We start from the raw sequence: 22,217 nt of genomic DNA, 5'->3' as shown, positions 1-22,217 counted from the left end.
CTTGTTTAAGTGAATTTGATTTGGGTTTTTGTCATGTGTTACAATGCTTCTTCTGTTGTCTATGTTCTGATTTCGGGGCCATGAGGCATGTGAGATCTTAGCTCCCCGACCAGGGATCGAACCCTCACCCTCTACCTTGGAAAGCAAAGTCTTAACTACTGGACTGCCAGCAGAGTCCCGTTTTTGTCATGTGTAACCGAGTCATTTATCTTTTCATCTTCCCATCAAATATTTCTTGAATGCCTAAAATTTGCCAACAACTGTTCTAGATGATAATGATGCATCCATAGAAAAAAGAATTGCTTACTCAGCCGGTAAAGCGCCTGTCTACAATGTGGGAGACCTGGGTTCGATCCCCGGGTCGGGAAGATCCCCTGGAGAAGGGAATGGCAATCCACTCCAGTACTATTGCCTGGAGAATCCCATGGACAGAGGAGCCTGGTAGGCTACAGTCCATGGCGTCACAAAGAGTTGGACACGACTGAGCGACTTCACTTCCTTTCTTTCTAAGGGTGGTAGTAAGAGATGTAAAAAGTTAAAACAGGGTAAAGAGACAAAAATGAAGGATGCTATTTTAGAAAATGTGGTAAGGGAAGACCTCTTTGAGAGGACATCTCATAAAAGAGGGATTTGGTGAAGGCAATAGTCCAGGGAAGAGTGTTCTAGGCAGTGGAAACTCTAAGTTCAAAGATCCAAAGGCTGGAACATGTATGTTACAAGAAAAGTAAGGGGGCTGATGTGGCTGCAAGCAGAGTGAGGGAGAAAAAGAGAGGGCAGTGGGTCAGAAAGGACCCTATGCCAGATCATGCAATTTCCTGTAGTCCGTGTAAAGACTTGAATTTTTACCTGGCATGAACTAGAAAGTGTTGAAGGATGTAACCAGAAGAGCAAGCTGATACGATTTATTCTTAGTCCTGACCGGTTCAACAGGTCCAAAAATAAACATAGCAACTGGTTCACTGAGACCTAGAGCAACCTATACCTTAATTTCTTTCCTTTCTATTCAAAACCGCTTTGTTTTCTTTCACCCTTTTTTCTTTCCTTCTTCTGAGAGAAAATTCCCTCAATCCCTTTATGAAACTAACCCCTCCAGCAACTCCATGGACATTTTCCCTCTAATAAATACATTATTTTCCCATTCCTGCAAAAGCCTGTGGTGTGTGTAAATTATTAACTATAAAAGGGATAAGTAACCTCAGGGGATTGTGTAAACTTACAGTGTAAACTTAGCCCAGAAAGTTTGCTCCTCCCTCCAGAATGTCTTCACCAATCCAAGCAAAACACTTCTGAGCATAATTTAACCTTTTCCAACTGTCAGGCTATTCTCTCTTCTTTTGGTTATTACCACCACCAAAGCAGATGCAAGAGTTCAAGTTTCAGGGATCCTCCTCTAGGAAATAAGTCTGCCGCCATCCGTCATCTCCAGCTGTGTCGGAAGCTGCCACTTGAGTGAGTACCACCTTATCTGTCTTCTAAGTAAGGTTTGCTGGGCTGGCACATGTACTTTTAAACAAAGATAGCAAACAAACAAGACCAACAAATCAAAAATGGTTTCACTGAAATCGTGGGCAGCTGGGGTGTTTCTATCAGAATTTGTCAGTGATCGTGTAATACTATCGAGTAAGTGACCAGGAGTATGTACACAAAAAGGCTACAAACATAGCAGCTAAGTTTTTCATTTTAAGCTTTGATTGCTATTTAATTTTTTTAAAACTATGTTCATTTGTTAATTTCTTAAAATGTTTTTTTTTTAAAATTCAGTTGAGTCCAAGTAGCAGCTGAGTTTTTCACTGTACTACTTAGTTCCCTGCCCTGCTCAGTGGCAAATAAGAATCCATCTTCTGCATCATCCAGGAAGTATGCAAACTTTTTCTAGGAACTTTTAGGAAACATGCATGCAAACTCAAGGAAATAACCTGGGGGCAGCCACTTTTCTCTGCTATGTGGTCAAGCGTAGATCTAAAAACTCTGTATAGAAGTTTTAAGGTAGGATCTTGTTAGGTTGGGGAAAATAGTAGGGATTTTACCTTGCTTTCAGGCTATATATGCCAAGCTACCATTATTGCTTGGATTACTTGATAGGAAAGATAGTTATGGAGATGTGGGGTGGTGAAAACTCTCTTGGCACTGCAGCTTATATGGATGTAGAGGCTACACTGCAGATGAGGCCCTGAAAAGTTCATCTGGCCAGAAGTGGTAATGTCTTTATTACAAGAGTTTTCTATGGCTCCTTATGAAAATCCAGGCTCACACTGGGAAACTTAGCTCTATCACCTATAAAGAATACTAAAAGCCTAGAAAATGGACGTTATGAAAAGTTAAAATCTGGCCAGAAATGGTACTATCTTTATTACAAGAGTTTTCTACGGCTCATTATAAAAATCCAGGCTCACACTGGGAAACTTATCTCAGCTCTGTTACCTACAGAGAATACTAAAAGCCTAGAAAATGGACATTATGAAAAGTTAAAATCACTGAAAACATAGGAAAAGAACTTTGTTGGGGAAAAGGTGGTCTTAGTTTTGGTGAAAAAGATGTTGGGATTTTCTTTTTGGTAGAACGAAATGATTAGGCCATTTTAAGCTCCAAATGCCTGGCCAATTTTCTTTTCAACATATGTTTGAAGGATTCTGAATGCAGAGGAGAAAATTGTTGGAAATTTTCACTTTATTTGCAAAATAATGGAAACAGTCCAAATGAAGATTGATAGGGGACTGGCTTAAGATACTATAGTACAGCTGTTCTGGAATGCCATACAGCTATTTAAAACAAAAAAGCAAAATAAGGAAGACCTGTGCACAGATACAGAAAACTCCAAAGTTGTATTACAAAAAAAAAAAAAAAAAAATTATGGACAAAATCATGTGTATTCTGGACTACATGTGGTATAGAAGTGGTGGAGAAAAAAGAAACTATAGTCATTTGCTTAAATATATATAAAGAAACTTTGAAAAATACATAGAAATAATAATAGGGTTTTCTGAGGGAATAAGGATGGGATGATAAAGACCATCCCCAAGAAAAAGAAATGCAAAAAGGCAAAATGGTTGTCCAAAGAAGCCTTACAAATAGCTGAGAGGAGAAAAGAAGCTAAGGGCAAAGGAGAAAAGGAAAGATATACTCATTCAAATGCAGAGTACCAAAGAATATCGAGGAGAGATAAGAAAGCTTTCCTCAGTGATCAATGCAAGGAAATAGAGGAAAACAATAGAATGGGAAAGACTAGAGATCTCTTCAGAAAATTAGAGATACCAAGGGAACATTTCATGCAAAGATGGTCACAATAAAGGACAGGAATGGTATGGACCTAACAGAAGCAGCAGATATTAAGAAGAGGTGGAGAGAATACACAGAACTATACAGAAAAGATCTTCGCAAGCCAGATAGATCACAATGGTGTGATTACTCACCTAGAGCCAGACATCCTGGAATGCAAAGTCAAGTGGGGCTTACGAAACATCACTAGAAACAAAGCTAGTAGAGGTGATGGAATTCCAGTTGAGCTATTTCAAAACCTGAAAGATGATGCTGTGAAAGTGTTGCACTCAATATGCCAGCAAATTTGGAAAACTCAGCAGTGGCCACAGGACTGGAAAAGGTCAGTTTTCATTCAATCTCAAAGAAAGGCAATGCCAGAGAATGTTCAAACTATTGCACAATTGCACTCATCTCACACACCAGCAGAGTAATGCTCAAAATTCTCCAAGCCTGGCTTCAACAATATGTGGATCAAGAACTTCTGGATGTTCAAGCTGGTTTTAGAAAAGGCAGAGGAAACAGAGATCAAATTGCCAACATCCACTGGATCACAGAAAAATCAAGAGAATTCCAGAGAAACATCTACTTCTGCTTTATTGACTATGCCAAAGCCTTTGACTGTGGATAACAACAAACTGGAAAATTCTTCAAGAGATGGTAGTACCAGACCATCTGACCTGCCTCCTGAGAAATCTATATGCAGGTCAAGAAGCAACAGTTAGAATTGGACATGAAATAACAGACTGGATCCAAATAGGGAAAGGAGTACATCAAGGCTATATATTGTCACCCTGCTTATTTTACTTATATGCATCATGTGAAATGATGGGCTGGATGAAGTATAAGCTGGAATCAAGATTTCTGGGAGAAATATTAATAACCTCAGATATGCAGATGACACCACCCTTACGGCAGAAAGCGAAGAACTAAAGAGACTCTTGATGAAAGTGAAAGAGGAGCATGAAAAAGTAGGCTTAAAACTCAACATTCAGAAAACTAAGATCATGGCATCCAGTCCTGTCACTTCATGACAAATCGATGGGGAAACAATGGAAACAGTGAGAGACTTTATTTTGGGGGGCTCCAAAATCACTGCAGATGGTGATTGCAGCCACGAAATTAAAAGACGCTTACTCCTTGGAAGGAAAGTTATCATCAACCTAGAGAGGATATTAAAAGTAGAGACATTACTTTGCCAACAAAGGCCCGTCTAGTCAAAGCTATGATTTTTCCAGTAGTCTTGTGTGGATGTGAAAGTTAGACCATAAAGAAAGCTGAGCGCCAAAGAATTGATGCTTTTGAACCATGGTGTTGGAAAAGACTTGAGAGTTTCTTGGACTGCAAGGAGATTCAACCAGTCTATCCTAAAGGAAATCAGTCCTGAATATTCATTGGAAGGACTGATGCTGAAACTGAAACTCCACTTGATGTGAGCAACTGACTCACTCACTAGAAAGGACCCTGATGCTGGAAAAGATTGGTGGCAGGAGGAGAAGGGAACGACAGAGGATGAGATGGTTGGATGGCATGACCCAACTCGATGGACATGATTTTGGGTAAGCTCCGGGAGTTGGTAATGGACAGGGAGGCCTGGCGTGCTGCAGTCCATGTGTTCACAAAGATTTGGACACGACTGAGTGACTGAACTGAACTGAAACTGGGCAGCTATTTGATGGGGTGGAAGGCAGATTTTTCACTGTGTACCTTTTATAATTTTTTAAATCATTTGAAGGTATTATCCTCCAAAATTAAAAACAAGGTTACAGTACTAAATATAGTGTTGTGCTGTGCTCAGTCTCTCAGTCATGTCCCACTCTCTGTGGCCTAATGGACTGTAGCTGCCAGGTTTCTCCATCCATAGGATTTCTCAGGCAAGAATACTGGAACCAGGTTGCCAAAACTTAGTGTTGACTACTTAACTGTTTCCTTCCCATCGAAGGAAACATTGTTAATTCTGTAAGAAGGAAGAGAGCTGCAAAATGTGCAGAATATAACTTGCCAGCAAATAACAGAAAAGGTTTGTTCCTTCCACTCAACCCTCACTGCCAAAGAGAATGATGTTTGAAGATTCAGGGGTTCATTTCTGTTCTAAAAAGCAGCCTCTTTTAGAGCCTAAGAGAACTGCCAAGGGATCTCTAGTTAATAGTTAACACTTTTCCTCACACAGCTTCAGACAAGAGGAAAGTGATGAGTAAATAATTTACTAAGCCTAAACTTTTAGAAGAAGGCAATGGCACCCCACTCCAGTACTCTTGCCTGGAAAATTCCATGGATGGAGAAGCCTGGTAGGCTGCAGTCCATGGGGTCGCTGAGGGTCGGACACGACTGAGTGACTTCACTTTGACTTTTTACTTTCGGGCATTGGAGAAGGAAATGGCAGTCCACTCTAGTGTTCTTGCCTGGAGAATCTCAGGGGCGGGGGAGCCTGGTGGGCTGCCGTCTATGGGGTCGCACAGAGTCGGACATGACTGAAGTGACTTAGCAGCAGCAGAACTTTTAGAAAAATCTTATCTTGGGAACACTTCCTCTCAAGTTTCCTGTATATTAATGTTTCATATCACTCCAGTTCTGAGCTATTATCAATATAGGTTAGCACTATCAACAAGAATTTTCTGCAATGATAGAAATGTTTTGTGATTGCACTGATATATGTATGGTAGCCACTGGCCACATGTGGCTATTGGGCACTTGAAATGTAGTTGCTGCTGCTGCTGCTGCTAAGTCACTTCAGCCATGTCTGACTCTGTGTGACCCCATAGATGGCAGCCACCAGGCTCCCTCATCCCTGGGATTCTCCAGGCAAGAACACTGGAGTGGGTTGCCATTTCCTTCTCCAATGCATGAAAGTGAAAAGTGAAAGTGAAGTAGCTCGGTCATGTCCAACTCTTAGCAACCCCATGGACTGCAGCCTACCAGGCTCCTCCGCCCATCGGATTCTCCAGGCAAGAGTACTGGAGTGGTTTGCCAATGTGTTCTCCATGAAATGTAGCTAGTGTGGCTAAAGAACTAATTTTCAAATAGTATTTAAATTAATCTAAATTAGTTGCACATGAACAGTGCAAGTTGTCACACAATTCTGGTTAAAGTAGGAGAGGCCCTTCTCAGGCCTACTATAATTCTGCTATGTTGTGTGTATGTGTGTGTGTATGTGTGTGTGTGTGTGCTCAGTCTTGCCTGATTCTTTGTAATCCATTGGACAGTTCTGAGTTACTGGGGAAAAAAAAAAACCCCACTGTGTTTAAAGTTTCTGCCTTCTGAATAAGTCATTTATCCATTCAACAGATATTTATTTAGCACTTACTCTGGCCAAATGCTCAGCCATGAAATTAAAAGACACTTACTCTTTGAAAGAAAAGTTATGACCAACCTAGATAGCATATTGAAAAGCAGAGACATTACTTTGCCAACAAAGGTCCATCTTGTCAAGGCTATGGTTTTTCCAGTGGTCATGTATGGATGTGAGAGTTGGACTGTGAAGAAAGCTGAGCACTGAAGAATTGATGCTTTTGAACTGTGGTGTTGGAGAAAATTCTTGAGAGTCCCTTGGACTGCAAGGAGATCCAACCAGTCCATTCTAAAGGAGATCAGCCGTGGGTGTTCTTTGGAAGGAATGATGCTAAAGCTGAAACTCCAGTACTTTGGCCACCTCATGCGAAGAGTTGACTCATTGGAAAAGACTCTGATGCTGGGAGGGATTGGGGGCAGGAGGAGAAGGGGATGACAGAGGATGAGATGGCTGGATGGCATCACTGACTCGATGTACGTGAGTTTGGGTGAACTCTGGGAGTTGGTGATGGACAGGGAGGCCTGGCGTGCTGTGATTCATGGGGTCGCAAAGAGTCAGACATGACTAAGCGACTGAACTGAACTGAACTGGCCAAATGCTATTATAATTCCCATGAACATAATAGGCAATGTCCATACCCTCATAAACTTTACATTCTAGTGCAAAGATTAGCAAACTATGGCCCATGGGCTAAATCCAGCCCTCCACTTGCTTTTGTACAACCTGTGAACCAAGAATAAGTTTTGCATTTTTAACTATTTGGAAAAATAAAAAACAGAATAACAATTCATGATGAGACATAATTAGTATTTTTGGTAACACAATTATGTCTATTCATTTATGTATTGTCAGTGGCTGCTATCTCAACTAGAATTGAGTGGAGCAGTTGCAAGAGAGACCAAATGGCCCACAAAGCCTAAAGTATTTATTATTTGACCCTGTACAGAAAAAGTTTGCTGACTCCTGAGCTAAAGGATAGTAATATGCTAGACACCATGATAAGCATTTTGTCTCATTTCATCTTTGGGACAACTCTCTGAGGGTGATTCTACTAGTCTCTTCATTGGTAAAATGTGAAACTGGGGTCTGAAAATGGGTATTTCTAATAAGGTTCCAGGTGATGCTGATATTGATTGTTCATGGATCATAACCTCCAAATCAGTGACTCTCTGCCTTGGTTGCACAGCAGAATCCTCTGAGGAAATTTTTAAAATTATGATTCCCAGGCCCTAATGAAGAAGGAAACAGAGCTGGACTCCATCTTAGGCCAGGCTGCGAACATTAGGCTACATGCATGATCACCCTCCCAATGGACTCTGAACTTTGTGCCCGGTGTCTATAGAAATGGCATACCAATGGAAAACCAGACCCCCAGATAAAAGAGCCTCAGGACTTGTACTTGGACTCTCCGTTGCCTAAAAGAATATGCTAATTATTTCTGTAACAGAGCAAAATGGTAAATTCCATTATGTTTATCGGGATATGACCACAGGCCTATTGATAAATATCCATTGTTTATCTAGTCTTGTGACACGTGAATCATGGGTTAACTTTGATCGTATCTCTCTTTTACCTTGTCCAGACTAGTTTCAAGGAATTTGGGGAGGTGGGTTTGAGCAAGTACACTTAGGGTATATAAGGTTTTCACAAAAACTGGTCGGGGTCCTTGGCTAAGAGGAGATTCTGCCTTCGGCCCGCTGGTGTAATAAACTGCACTCCATTATCTGCATTGTCCTTCTGAGTGAGTTTGTTTCCTGGAACGCGTGGCTACAACACTAACCCCAAAGATTCTGATTTAATTAAGACTCAGGCATCAGTACATTTATAAAACTTTCCTCATGATTCAATTATATAGCCAGGTTTGAGAAGCACTGTTCGAATGAAATCCCATTGATCTGTAGACCAACATTCTAGTCCTAATTCTCATATCACATTAATGCAAGTTGCTTCCCTTCTGTGGGATCCTGTTTTCTTTGCAGGTGAAAAATGAGGAGGTTTAAATCAGATGATTTCAAAGGGCTTATTCTCATTCCCTTGTCAGGTCTGCACACAAATAGATCAAAGGGTCAGATGAAGTACCCAGGTCTCCTTGGCTTACAGTAAATCTCAGTGAAATATTTGTTGAATTAATATCTTTATTATCATAATAAATCATTATATTAAGTAACTATGAGGATGCATTGAGTGCAACAATATGATGCCTAATTGCCAGGTCCATTTAGGGTTAAATGTATGGCTGGCATCCATTATTAATCATTGTTTGGAAATATATCAATACATAAATGCTTCCACACAGCTACTCTGCCTTACATACTGTAAAGTTAGAATTGAAGCTAAAAATGATGATTTAATGATTGTGAGCCAGAGAAGGCAATGGTGATTCGCTCTAGTACTCTTGCCGGGAGAATCCCATGGACAGAGGAGCCTGGTAGGCTGCAGTTCATGGGGTCGCTAAGAGTCGGACACGATTGAGCGACTTCACTTTCACTTTCATGCATTGGAGAAGGAACTGGCAACCCAGGCCAGTGTTATTGCCTGGAGAATCCCAGGGACTGGGGAGCCTGGTGGGCTGCCGTCCATGGGGTTGCACAGAGTCAGACAAGACTGAAGTTACTTAGCAGCAATGATTGTGAAAGTAGTGTTTGATTGCAGGAAATTTGGAAGATTACAGAAAGTATAAAGAAAACCCTTAGTCCCTAAAACTGTTTTTAAATAGCCTCAATTATGAGACCTCAGCCAAATAAATGATATTGTGATCAAATGATTTCCCACAGAAGGAGGGAGGGCTGGCTGGCCCAGAGAGGCCTCTCCTACAAAAGGCTAAACTCTATTTTCATATATCTGGTAAATGCAGCTCCAAGCCTGAAGGTAGTGTTGGCTCCTATCTGGAGTGTGGGAATTATAGTCTTTAAACTAGAGGACTTTTGACAGTGCTTTCATGAGTAACTGGTACTTTGCTACCTGTTTCTTCATCTATGGATTATCCACTGTGAAGAATTCTCCTTAACATCTCTACACTCCTTTTGAAATCCTTAGATGAAAGAGATTAAAAGCTTAACTCCTTGCTTTCATTGAGAGTAACTGGATGACCCAGATCTTTTCTTTTTTAGAAATGTATATGGGAGGCACTAGCCCTTACTCATCAGAAGAATGGGCTGGAATGAGACAGTTCTAGGTTCAAACCCAATCAATGCATCTGTTACAGACTGAATGTTATCCCAGTTCAAAACAGTTCTTATGTTAAAGCTTTGACCTCCAATGTGATGGTATTTGGGGATGGGGCCTTTGGTAGATAATTAGGTTTAGATGAGGTCATGACAGTGAGGCCCCTGATGGGATTAGTATCTTCCAAGAAGAGGAAGAGAGAGCAGGGTTCTCTCTCTCTCTCCATCATGTGAGATCACAGAGGGACAGCAACCATCTGCAAGCTAGGAACAGAGCCCTCATGGGATAACTGAACCAGCCAGCAGCTTGATCTAGGACTCCCTAGCCTCCAGAACTGTGAGAAATAATTATCTGTTGTTTAAACCAGAGACGACTGAGACAACCTTTTACTCATCATATTCTCCATCTGCAGAGACGATAATAGCATCCACTTTACAGGGTTACTCTGAAGAGTTAATGATAAATTGTATGTAAGTAAAGCATTGCGCACAGTATTTGGGACATAGTGAGTTCTCAGAAAATAGTACTATATGATGATTAATAATAATAAAACTTGGCTGCTTGGGGATATGTCTGAAACAAATGCATGTCTTTTTGCTTGTCTTTTAGATGGATTGTATCTGTAGAAATTCTGGGTGCTAAAATACTTAGCCAGACTGACGTTAGCCCTTGTCACCATGAAGATATTACTTTGTGCCAAATATTTTCAGTGCCTAGCAATTCCTGGCTCTATGAGAGCATTGCATAAAGATTACAGAACCGTGACCCCTCAGAATTTCTCCAACTATGAATCCATGAAACAGGACTTTAAACTAGAGATCCCAGAGTATTTCAACTTTGCCAAAGATGTCCTGGACCAATGGACCAATATGGAAAAGGTATGGAGCAAGGACCAGTCAGACTGCAGTTTCTTAACTGAGAGTGATTTTTTCCCCCCAGGGGACATTTGGTAATGTCTGGAGACCCTTTTGTTGCTATGAGTTGGGGGAGGGTGTATGCTAATCGGTGGAGGCTAAGGGGTGTTGCTAAATACCCTGTAATGCACAGGACATCTGGTTCACCATCAAGAGTTCCATGGTTGAAAAAGCCTGGGTTATAAAAATGTATGATTATAGGTTAATTTTTTTTTTAAAATAAAAAGGAGTAGGGACTTCCCTGTTGGTCCAGTGGTTGGGAATCCACCTTCCAAAGCAGGGAACATGGATCTCACATGTCATGGGGCAACTAAGCCTGCTGGCCACAGGCCACAACAGAAGATCCAGTGTACTGCAGTGAAGATCCTGTGTGCCACAACGAAGACCTGAAGTGGCCCAATAAATAAATAAATATTAAAAATAAATAAATATAAAGTACTAAGAATGAAATGTGAATCCAAGAATAAAAAAATGGTAGGAAATGAGGCAAAGAGCATTGAGAGAAATATAAAGGGATGCAAGAATTCTACCTTTATGGAAAGAAAAATAATCAGGCTAAATGAGAAATCACATGTGCTGAAAGAAGTGACATGGCTCCTAAAATCTAGAAATAAGGACCCCAGAGTTACTCCCAAATACTCCAAGTATGTCCTAACTAAAGACCTGTGAATTGTCTTCAGAGAAAATATTACATTAAGTCAGTTGAAATAGAATTTAGCTGCATAACCACCTTTAAATCTATGACTGGTTTGTCTTTTCTCAGGCTGGGAAGAGACCTTCCAATCCAGCCTTCTGGTGGATAAATGGAAACGGAGAAGAAGTGAGATGGAGTTTTGAGGAACTAGGATATTTATCAAGGAAATTTGCAAATATACTTACAGAAGCCTGTGGCCTGCAAAGGGGCGATCGAGTAATTCTGCTTTTGCCCAGGATCCCTGAATGGTGGCTTGCAAATATAGCCTGTCTGCGCACAGGTTAGTAGTGTTGGTGTTGCAATATTTAAAGTATGGTGGATGAGAGATTTTCCAGAACATCTAAGTAAACATGAGACATTTATTTTGGCCAATTATTTGAAGAACTATGCACAACATGGTATTATTCTCAAGAACCTTAGAAATGTGTTGGAAACATGTCTTATCTTTTGACCTAACTATGAGTTGGTTTTTTGTTTTTTTAAATAATGAAATACATTTAAGTTAATACCAATCAACAATTGAACACCTATATACCAACTTCTTCTCTCCTCCTATAGGATCCACAATCATCTGCAACTCAATCAGTCACAAACTCAAGGAACCCATCCTTGTTCTTGTGTCAAACCTTTATTCCTCTCATGGGTCATTACCATTCATCTAGTGCCCTAAGCCAGGCATCTGCTACTCCTCCTTCCTAATCAGTTCTTACATCTTATAAATTTGACTTTCTACATGGCTCCAAAGTACCTCCTCTTCTCCAACTTCATTGCTCTTTCCTTACTTCATTTTTACTATCTTTTGAGTGGATTTTCCCAAAAGAATCCCTACTCCTGATTCTGTGTGTGTTTATACCCCATCTCAATCCAATTCATCCTCCACAGCAGTGTTCTTTCTAGAACACATATGTTATCCTTTTATTTTGTTGCTTGATAGTATTTAGTAACTCTTTGTTGCCTACCAGATAAAATCTGAGGTGAATTGTGGAAGCCTCTAGATATCTTCCATTTGTTTTTCTCGTTTTCCCATACTCCTACTCTTCAGCCATCTCAAATAGTTTCCTATAAGGTTTGTGATCTTTCTTGTCTCCTTGATTTTGTGCACACTATTTCCTATGCTTAGAAAGTCTTTCATTCACACCTAATCCCTTGGACAACTCCTATTAAACTTAAAAGTCTCAGTTCTAATGTCACTTTCTCAGCAACATCACCCTGATCTCCCAGTCTAGGTGCTTTCTTTTTTGGGCTCCCCTAAAGAAATAGTATGTTTCTAATTTAACCTGTACTGTACTGTCTGGGCATACTATTTGTTTATAAAGCTGTCATTCTCATCATTTCATTTCAGTTCGGTCGCTCAGCCATGTCTTACTCTTTGGAACCCCATGGACTTCAGCATGCCAGGCTTCCCTGCCCATCACTCCTGGAGCTTGCTCAGACTCATGTCCACTGAGTCAGTGATGCCATCCAACCGTCTCATCCTCTGTTGTACCCTTCTCCTCCTGCCTTCAATCATTCCAAGCATCAGGGTCTTTTTTTAATGAGTCAGTTGTTCGCATCAGGTGGCCAAAGTATTGGAGTTTCAGTTTCAGCATCAGTCCGTCCAATGAATATTCAGGACTGATTTCCTTTAGGATTGACTGGTTTGATCTCCTTGCAGTCCAAGAGACTCTCAAAAGTCTTCTCCAATGCCATAATTCAAAAGTATCAATTCTTCAGCGCTCAGCTTTATGGTCCAAATTTCACATCCATACATGACTACTGGAAAAATCATAGCTTTGACTAGATGGACCTATGTTAGCAGAGTAGTGTCTCTGCTTTTTAACATGCTCTCTGGTTGATCAAAGCTTTTCTTCCAAGGAGCAAATGTCTTTTAATTTCACGGCTGCAGTCACCATCTGGAGTGATTTTGGAGCCCACCAAAATAAAGTGTCTCACTATTTCGATTGTTTCCCTGTCTGTTTGCCATGAAATGATGGGACTGGATGCCATGATCTTAGTTTTCTGAATGCTGAGTTTTAAGCCTACTTTTTCACTCTCCTCAAGAGGCTCTTTAGTTCTTCTTTGCTTTCTGCCATAAGGGTGGTGTCATCTGCATATCTGAACTTATTGATATTTCTTCCGACAATCTTGATCCCAGCTTGTGCTTCATCCAGCCCTGCATTTCGCATGATGTACTCTGCATAGAAGTTAAATAAGCAGGGTGACAATATACAGCCTTGACGTATTTCTTTCCCGATTTGGAACCAGTCTGTTTTCCTATGTCCAGTTCTAACTGTTGCCTCTTGACTTGCATATGGATTTCTCTGGAGGCAGGTAAGGTGGTCTGGTATTCGAATGTCTTTAAGAATTTTCCATGGTTTGTGGTGATCCACAAAGTCAAAGGCTTTAGCACAGTCAATAAAGCAGAAGTGGCTGTTTCTCTGGAACTCTCTTGCTTTTTCGATGTTCCAACGGATGGTCCAATGCTGTACAGAAAAATATCTATTTCTGTTTTGTTGACTATGCCAAAGCCTTTGACTGTGTGGATCACAATAAACTGTGGAAAATTCTGAAAGAGATGGGAATACCAGACTGCCTGACTTGCCTCTTGAGAAACCTGTATGCAGGTCAGGAAGCAACAGTTAGAACTGGACATGGAACAACAGACTGGTTTCAAATTGGAAAGGGAGTACATCAAGGCTGTATATTGTCACCCTGCTTATTTAACTTCTATGCAGAGTATATTATGAGAAACGCTGGGCTGGAAGAAGCACAAGCTGGAATCAAGATTGCCAGGAGAAATATCAATAACCTCAGATATGCAGATGACACCACCCTTATGGCTGAAAGTGAACAGGAACTAAAGAGCCTCCTGATGAAAATGAAAGAGGAGAGTGAAAAAGTTGGCTTAAAGCTCAACATTCAGAAAACTAAGATCATGGCATCTGGTCCCATCACTTCATGGCAAATAGATGGGGAAAGAGTGGAAACAGTGGCTGACTTTATTTTTCTGGGCTCTAAAATCACTGCAGATGGTGATTACAGCCATGAAATTAAAAGATGCTTACTCTTTAGAAGGAAAGTTATGACCAACCTAGACAGCATACTGAAAAGCAGAGACATTACTTTGTCAACAAAGGTCTGTCTAGTCGAGGCTCTGGTGTTTCCAGTAGTCATGTATGGATGTGAGAGTTGGACTATAGAGAAATCTGAATGCTGAAGAAATGATGCCTTTTAACTGTGGTATTGGAGCAGACTCTTGAGAGTCCCTTGGACTGCAAGGAGATCCAACCAGTCCATTCTAAAGGAGATCAGTCTTGAATATTCATTGGAAGGACAGATGCTGAAGCTGAAACTCCAATACTTTGGCCACCTGATGCGAAGAGCTGACTTATTCGAAAAGACCCTGATACTGGGAAAGATTGAGGGTAGGAGGAGAAGGGGCCGGCAGAGGATGAGATGGTTGGATGGCATCACCGACTCAATGGACACGGGTTTGGGTGGACTCCGGGAGCTGGTGATGGACAGGGAGGCCTGGTGAGCTGTGGTTCATGGGGTCACAAAGAGTTGGACACAACTGAGCAACTGAACTGAACTGAAGGATGTTGGCAATTTGATCTCTGGTTCCTCTGCATTTTCTAAAACCAGCTTGACTATATGGAAGTTCATGGTTCACATACTTTTGAAGCCTGGCTTAGAGAATTTTGGGCATTGCTTTGCTGGCATGTGAGATGAGTGCAACTGTGCAGCAGTTTGAATGTTCTTTGGCATATCCTTTCTTAGGGATTGGAATGAAAACGGACCTTTTCCTGTCTTGTGGCCACTGCTGAGTTTTCCATTGCTGGCATATTGAGTGCAGCACTTTCACAGCATGATCTTTTAGGATTTAAAATAGCTCAACTGGAATTCCATCACCTCCACTAGATTTGTTCTTAGTGATGCTTCCTAAGGCCCATTTGACTTCTGAATCTAAGTGAGTGATCACACCATCATGGTTATCTGGGTCATGAAGATCTTTTTTTATAGTTCTTCTGTGTATTCTTGCCACCACTTCTTAAAATCTTCTGCTCTGTTAGGTCCATATCATTTCTTTCCTTTATTTGGCCATCTTTGCATAAAATCTTCCCTTGATATCTCTAATTTTCTTGAAGAAATCTCTAGTCTTTCCCATTCTATTGTTTTCCTTTATTTATTTGCACTGATCACTGAGGAAGCCTTTCTTACCTCTCCTTGCTATTCTTTGGAACTCTGCTTACAAATGGATTTATCTCTCCTTTTCTTTTTGTCTTTAGCTTCTCTTCTTTTCTCAGGCCTCCTCAGACAACTATTTTGCCTTTTTGCATTTTTCTGGGGGGAGGGGCGGGGAGATGGTCTTGATCACTGCCTCTTGTGCAATATCACAAACCTCTGTCCATAGTTCTTCAGGCACTCTGTCTATCAGATCAAATCCCTTGAATCTATTTGCCACTTCCACTGTATAGTCCTGACGGATTGCATTTAGGTCATATCTGAATGGTGTAGTGGTTTTCCCTACTTTGTTCAATTTAAGTCTGAATTTTGCAATAAGGAGTTCATGATCTGAGCACAGTCAGCTTCTGGTCTTATTTTTGCTCACTGTATAGAGCTTCTCCATCTCTGGCTGCAAAGAATATAATCAACATAGTCATTAGTCATTCTCATCACTTCAGTTCAGTTCAGAGGGTCAGTAGTGTCTGACTCTGTGCAAACCAATGAATCTCTGCATGCCAGGCCTCCCTGTCCATCACCAACTCCTGGAGTTTACTCAAACTCATGTCCATTGAATCGGTGATGCCATCCAGCCATCTCATCCTCTGTCGTCCCCCATCTCATCCTCTGTTGTCCCCTTCTCCTCCTGCCCCCAATCCCTCCTAGCATAAGGGTTTTTTTTCCCATGAGTCAACTCTTCACATGAGGTGGCCAAAGTACTGGAGTTTCAGCTTTAGCATCAGTCCTTCCAATGAACACCCAGGGCTGATCTCCTTTAGGATGGACTGGTTGGATCTCCTTACAGTCCAAGGGACTCTCAAGAGTCTTCTCCAACATCACAGTTCAAAAGCATCAATTCTTTGGTGCTCAGCTTTCTTCACAGTCCAACTCTCACATCCATACATGACTACTGGAAAAACCATAGCCTTGACTAGATGGACCTTTGTTGGTAAAGTAATGTCTCTGCTTTTCAATATGCTATCTAGGTTGGTCATAACCTTCCTTCCAAGGAGTAAGTGTCTTTTAATTTCATGGCTGTAATCACTATCTGCAGTGATTTTGAAGCCCCCCAAATTAAAGTCTGACACTGTTTCCACTGTTTCACCATCTATTTGCCATGAAGTGATGGGACCAGATGCCATGATCTTAGTTTTCTGGATGTTGAGCTTTAGGCCAACTTTTTCACTCTCCTCTTTCACTGCCATCAAGGGGCTCTTTAGTTCCTATTCACTTTCTGCCATAAGGGTGGTGTCATCTGCATATCTGAGGTTATTGATATTTCTCTGGAAATCTTGATTCCAGCTTGTGCTTCTTCCAGTCCAGCGTTTCTCATAATGTACTCTGCATAGAAGTTAAATAAGCAGGGTGACAATATACAGCCTTGATGTACTCCCTTTCCAATTTGAAACCAGTCTGTTGTTCCATGTCCAGTTCTAACTGTTGCTTCCTGACCTGCATACAGGTTTCTCAAGAGGCAGGTCAGGCAGTCTGGTATTCCCATCTCTTTCAGAATTTTCCACAGTTTATTGTGATCCACACAGTCAAAGGCTTTGGCATAGTCAATAAAGCAGAAAGAGATGTTTTCCTGGAACTCTCTGGCTTTTTCAACGATCTAGAAGATGTTGGCAATTTGATGTCTGGTTCCTCTGCCTTTTCTAAAACCAGCTTGAACGTCTGGAAGTTCACGGTTCACATATTGCTGAAGCCTGGCTTGGAGAATTTTGAGCATTACTTTATTAGTGTGTGAGATGAGTGCAACTGTGTGGTAGTCTGAGCATTCTTTTGCATTGCCTTTCTTTGGGACTGGAATGAAAACTGACCTTTTCCAGTCCTGTGGCCACTGCTGAGTTTTCCAAATTTGCTGGCATATTGAGTGCAGCACTTTCACAGCATCATCTTTCAGGATTTGAAATAGCTCTACTGGAATTCCATCACCTTCACTAGCTTTGTTCGTAGTGATGCTTTCTAAGGCCCACTTGACTTGACATTCCAGGATGTCTGGGTCTAGGTGAGTGATCACACCATCATGATTATCTTGGTCGTGAATCTTTTTTGTACAGTTCTTCTGTGTATTCTTGCCACTTCTTCTTAATATCTTCTGCTTCTGTTAAGTCCATACCATTTCTGTCCTTTATCAAGCCCATCTTTGCATGAAATGTTCCCTTGGTATCTTGAATTTTCTTGAAGAGATCTCTAGTCTTTTAAGGACTTTTAAAGACGAGATCTTTCAAAGACTTTTAAAGATTAGATCTTTTAAAGATCTAGTTTTCTAGATCTTTTCTAGTCTCTAGAAAACAACCATTCTGTTGTTTCCCTCTATTTCTTTGCATTGATCGCTGAGGAAGGCTTTCTTATCTTTCCTTGCTATTCTTTGGAACTCTGCATTCAGATACTTATATCTTTCCTTTTCTCCTTTGCTTTTCACTTCTCTTCTTTTCACAGCTATTTGTAAGGCCTCCTCAGACAGCCATTTTTCTTTTTTGCATTTCTTTTTCTTGGGGATGGTCTTGATCCCTGTCTCCTGTGCAATGTCATGAACCTCCATCCATAGTTCATCAGGCACTCTGTCTATCAGATCTAGTCCCTTAAATCCATTTCTCACTTCCACTGTATAAGGGATTTGAGTTAGGTCATACCTGTAAGGTCTAGTGGTTTTCCCTACTTTCTTCAATTTAAGTCTGAATTTGGCAATAAGGAGTTCATGATCTGAGCCACAGTCAGCTCCCGGTCTTGTTTTTTTGACTGTATAGAGCTTCTCCATCTTTGGCTGCCAAGAATATAATCAATCTGATTTAGGTGTTGATCATCTGGTGATGTCCATGTGTAGAGTCTTCTCTTGTGTTGTTGGAAGAGGGTGTTTGCTATGACCAGTGCATTTTCTTGGCAAAACTCTATTAGTCTTTGCCCTGCTTCATTCTGTATTCCAAGGCCAAATTTGCCTGTTACTCCAGGTGTTTCTTGACTTCCTACTTTTGCATTCCAGTCCCCTATAATGAAAAGGACATCTTTTTTGGGTGTTAGTTCTAAACAGTCTTATAGGTCTTCATAGAACCATTCAACTTCAGCTTTTTCAGCATTACTGGTTTGGGCACAGGCTTGGATTACTGTGATATTGAATGGTTTGCCTCAGAAATGAACAGAGATCATTCTGTCATTTTTGAGATTGCATCCAAGTACTGCATTTCAGACTCTTTTGTTGACCATAATGGCTACTCCATGTCTTCTTAGGGATTCCTGCCCACAGTAGTAGATATAATGGTCATCTGAGTTAAATTCACCCATTCCAGTCCATTTTAGTTCACTGATTCCTAGAATGTTGATGTTCACTCTTGCCATCTCCTGTTTGACCACTTCCAATTTGCCCTGATTCATGGACCCAACATTTCAGGTTCCTATGCAATATTGCTCTTTACAGCACTGAACCTTGCTTCTATCATCAGTCACATCCACAACTGGGTATTGTTTTTGCTTTGGTTCCATCCCTTCATTCTTTTTGAAGTTATTTCTCCACTGATCTCCAGTAGCATATTGGGTACCTACCAACCTGGGGAGTTCCTCTTTCAGTATCTTATCATTTTGCCTTTCCATACTGTTCATGGGGATCTCAAGGCAAGAATACTGAAGTGGTTTGCCATTCCCTTCTCCAGTGGACCACATTCTGTCAGGCCTCTCCACCATGACCCGCCCGTCTTGGGTGGCCCCACACAGCATGGCTTAGCTTCATTGAGTTAGACACGGCCGTGGTCCGTGTGATCAGATTGGCTAGTTTTCTGTGTTTATGGTTTCAGTGTGTCTCCTCTGATGCCCTCTCAGAACACCTACCGTCTTACTTGGGGTTTTCTTACCTTGGTCATGGGGTATCTCTTCACGGCTGCTCCAGGAAAGTGCAGCCGCTGCTCCTTACCTTGGATGAGGGGTATCTCCTCACGGCCCCCCCTCCTGACCTTGAATGTGCAGTAGCTTCTCTCGTCCCTCCTGCACCCGCACAGGCACCGCTCCTTGGAAGTGGCGTTGCTCCTCAGTCATTCTCACAGGACTGTGAAAAAGCTTCTAAAAGGCAATGACTATGATATATTCATCTCTGGGACTCCAAAGATTGGCTTACAGTAAATTTCAGCAAAATATTTGTTGAATTAATATCTTTATTATTATAATAAATCATTATATTAACTTTCTTAATTTGCTATAATCATTACTTGCATTTGAGGAGAGCTATATGCTCTAATCTCATGTGTACTTGTAAACTATTCACTGGAGTTGCACTGTCCACTTTTGCATAGTTTTTTAATAAAATGACTGCTTTCATGAATACTGTTCAAGCTCACTGTCTTAATAACACAGGGCTTCCCTGGTGGCTCAGTGGTAACGAATCTGCCTGTCAATGCAGGAGATGCAGGCTCAGTCTGGGTTGGGAAGATACCCTGGATAAGAAATGGCAACCCACTCCAGTGTTCTTGCCTGGGAAATCACATGGACAGAGGAGTCTGGTGGGCTACAATCCATGGGTCACAAAAGTGTTGGACACAACTTAGCAACTAAAAAACAGCTTAGTAACAGACTAATCTTTTTAAATATATATATTTATTTATTTATGGCTGCAGTAGTTCTTCTTTGCTGCACGGACTTTCTCTAGTTGCAGAGATTAGGGGCTAGTCTCTAGTTGTGGTGTGTGAACTTTCTCATTGTGATGGCTTCTCTTGTTGTGGAGCATGGCCCCTAGGGCACGAGGTCTTCAGTAGTTGTGGTTCATGAGCTACAGAGTGCAGGGTCAGTAGTTCTGGCACAAGGGCTTAGTTGCCCCGTGGCATGTGGGATCCTCCCAGACTAGGGATCAAACTGGTGTCCCCTGCCTTGCAAGGTGGATTTTTAACCACTGAACCACCAGGGAAGCCTCAATAACAGACTATTTGAGTACCAGGACCAGAAATCCATTCATATTCAATAGTTCAATAGTGAAGAAGAATTATTGAATATTTACTGGGAATTTTACAGGGGAAAAAGTGAAGAAAGAAAAACTGGCCTCTGTAAGAGGACAGGCTATTCAGCAGGCAGTTTCTGTCTCTACCTTTTTTGCTCTGAAGCTGTTGCACAAAGGAGGACCCCTTCCAGGGCCCGAAACTGGGCTCTTGTCTAACACTCGGAAATGAATTGTCTGAGGAGACACATGTGCTGACAAAGCAAGAGATTGTATTGCGAAAGGCCACCCAGGTGGAGAGCAAAAGGTAAGGGAACCCAGGAGAACAGCTCTGTCACATAGCTTGCAGTCTTGGGTTTTATGGTGATGGGCTTAGTTTCTAATGGGATGTCTTTAGCCAATCATTCTGACTCAGAGAACTTCCTGGCAGTGCATGCCTTGTTCAACCAAGATGGATGCTAGAGAGAAGGATTCTGGGAGGTGGTCTGACATGTGGTGTCTCCTTTTGACCTTTCCCGAACTCTTCCAGTTGGTGAAGGTTTATTAGTTCTGTGTTCCTTACCAGAACCTCCTGTCATAAAACAATTCATGCAAATGGTTACTATGGTGCCTGGCCAGGGTGGGCGGTTTCAGTCAGTGTGCTTCCCCTAACAAAGCCACAGGGCCTCTTGTCTCTCTGCTTCTCTCAAACTCCTGCTCCTTTGACCTCTTCCTTCTTGCTAAGGAATAATTTCTCTTCATTTTCATTGGTGCATGGTTTTGATTTGCCAGACAAATATCTCAGATCCTAACCTATATATTACATCCTCTAATCCACTCAGTCTCTTAAAATTTAAGGCAGAATCTGATTGGCATAGCTTAGATTAGGCCAATCAGAAGTGATCAGAGGCAGCTTCAACTGATAAAGCTTGGTTACTGGGGCTGTGGGCAGAAGGAAGGCAGGTTCTCTTAGAATGAGGAGGAATAAATGGTAAATCTAATATACTAACAATGCTAGTCTTCATAGTAGAATTAAAAATGAACTTATAGTTACTGGATTTCTTAATAATTTTTCCCTTTTAATAAAACTTAAATAATTTTTGCAAGTAGCCTCAGCTATTTATGTATTACATAGGGCTATATACATGTGATAAAATGATAAGGAAATGCAAAGGAATGGTTAACACAATATTCTGGATCATGACTACCTGGTAATTTGGGGCAGAGCTCACAGAATGGTTTGAACATATTGTTAAACTCTCTTTTTAAAGCTAGATGGTGGATAATTCTTATTTTCATATTTTTTTAAGGGGATATACAACATAAGCTCTGTTGCACAATTGGCAGTTTTTTCAAAGAAATAAGAAAAATATACAACTGAACTGTGCCTTTGGAGGAGTCTTAAAATGTTTGGGGATGCATTACTAAAGGGTATAGTAGTGAAAAAACTGTTACTGTGCTTTCAAAAAAGGAAAACTACATAGTACTGAAGAGGGATAATGTTACAATATAGCATTCAAAATCAGAATTACTGGAAACTTGGAGAAATGTAAGTTCTTTAGCTCCATTCAAGGTTTACCAAATCTAAAACTGGGGTTGAGATATAAAAAACCTAGAAATCTGTTTTATTAAGCCCTGCAGGTGATTCTGGTGCATGTCCAAGTTTGAGAACCACAGAACTAGAAGAAGTAAGCCTCTCTCCCTCTGAGGGCCTGGAGAATGACAAGAAAGACTTGGGTAAACTGGCAGATTTTGCTACTGGTCACTAACCAGCTTATGTTAGTGTGTGGAGAGTGGAGCTCT

At 41.1% G+C, this 22,217-nt stretch overlaps 1 protein-coding gene across 3 annotated transcripts in view; it reads left to right on the top strand.

Moving 5' to 3' along the window:
* Positions 1–1,322: 1,322 nt before the first annotated feature.
* ACSM3 (acyl-CoA synthetase medium chain family member 3) overlaps positions 1,323–22,217 on the top strand; it is a 62,049-nt gene continuing 41,154 nt past the window's right edge. For all 3 annotated transcript variants that reach the window (XM_068969073.1, XM_068969072.1, XM_068969071.1), the window contains exons 1-3: positions 1,323–1,449; positions 10,319–10,587; positions 11,387–11,597. In XM_068969073.1, coding sequence (XP_068825174.1) covers positions 10,387–10,587; positions 11,387–11,597 — 412 coding nt within the window. In that variant the 5' untranslated portion in view covers positions 1,323–1,449; positions 10,319–10,386. The remainder of the gene's footprint in view (positions 1,450–10,318; positions 10,588–11,386; positions 11,598–22,217) is intronic.

This window comes from Capricornis sumatraensis, chromosome 3 (assembly GCF_032405125.1).
Source record: "Capricornis sumatraensis isolate serow.1 chromosome 3, serow.2, whole genome shotgun sequence".
In the NCBI taxonomy this organism is placed as follows: domain Eukaryota; kingdom Metazoa; phylum Chordata; class Mammalia; order Artiodactyla; family Bovidae; genus Capricornis; species Capricornis sumatraensis.
Note: the sequence above shows the minus strand (reverse complement) of the source record. Positions and strands in the feature narration are given on the sequence as shown.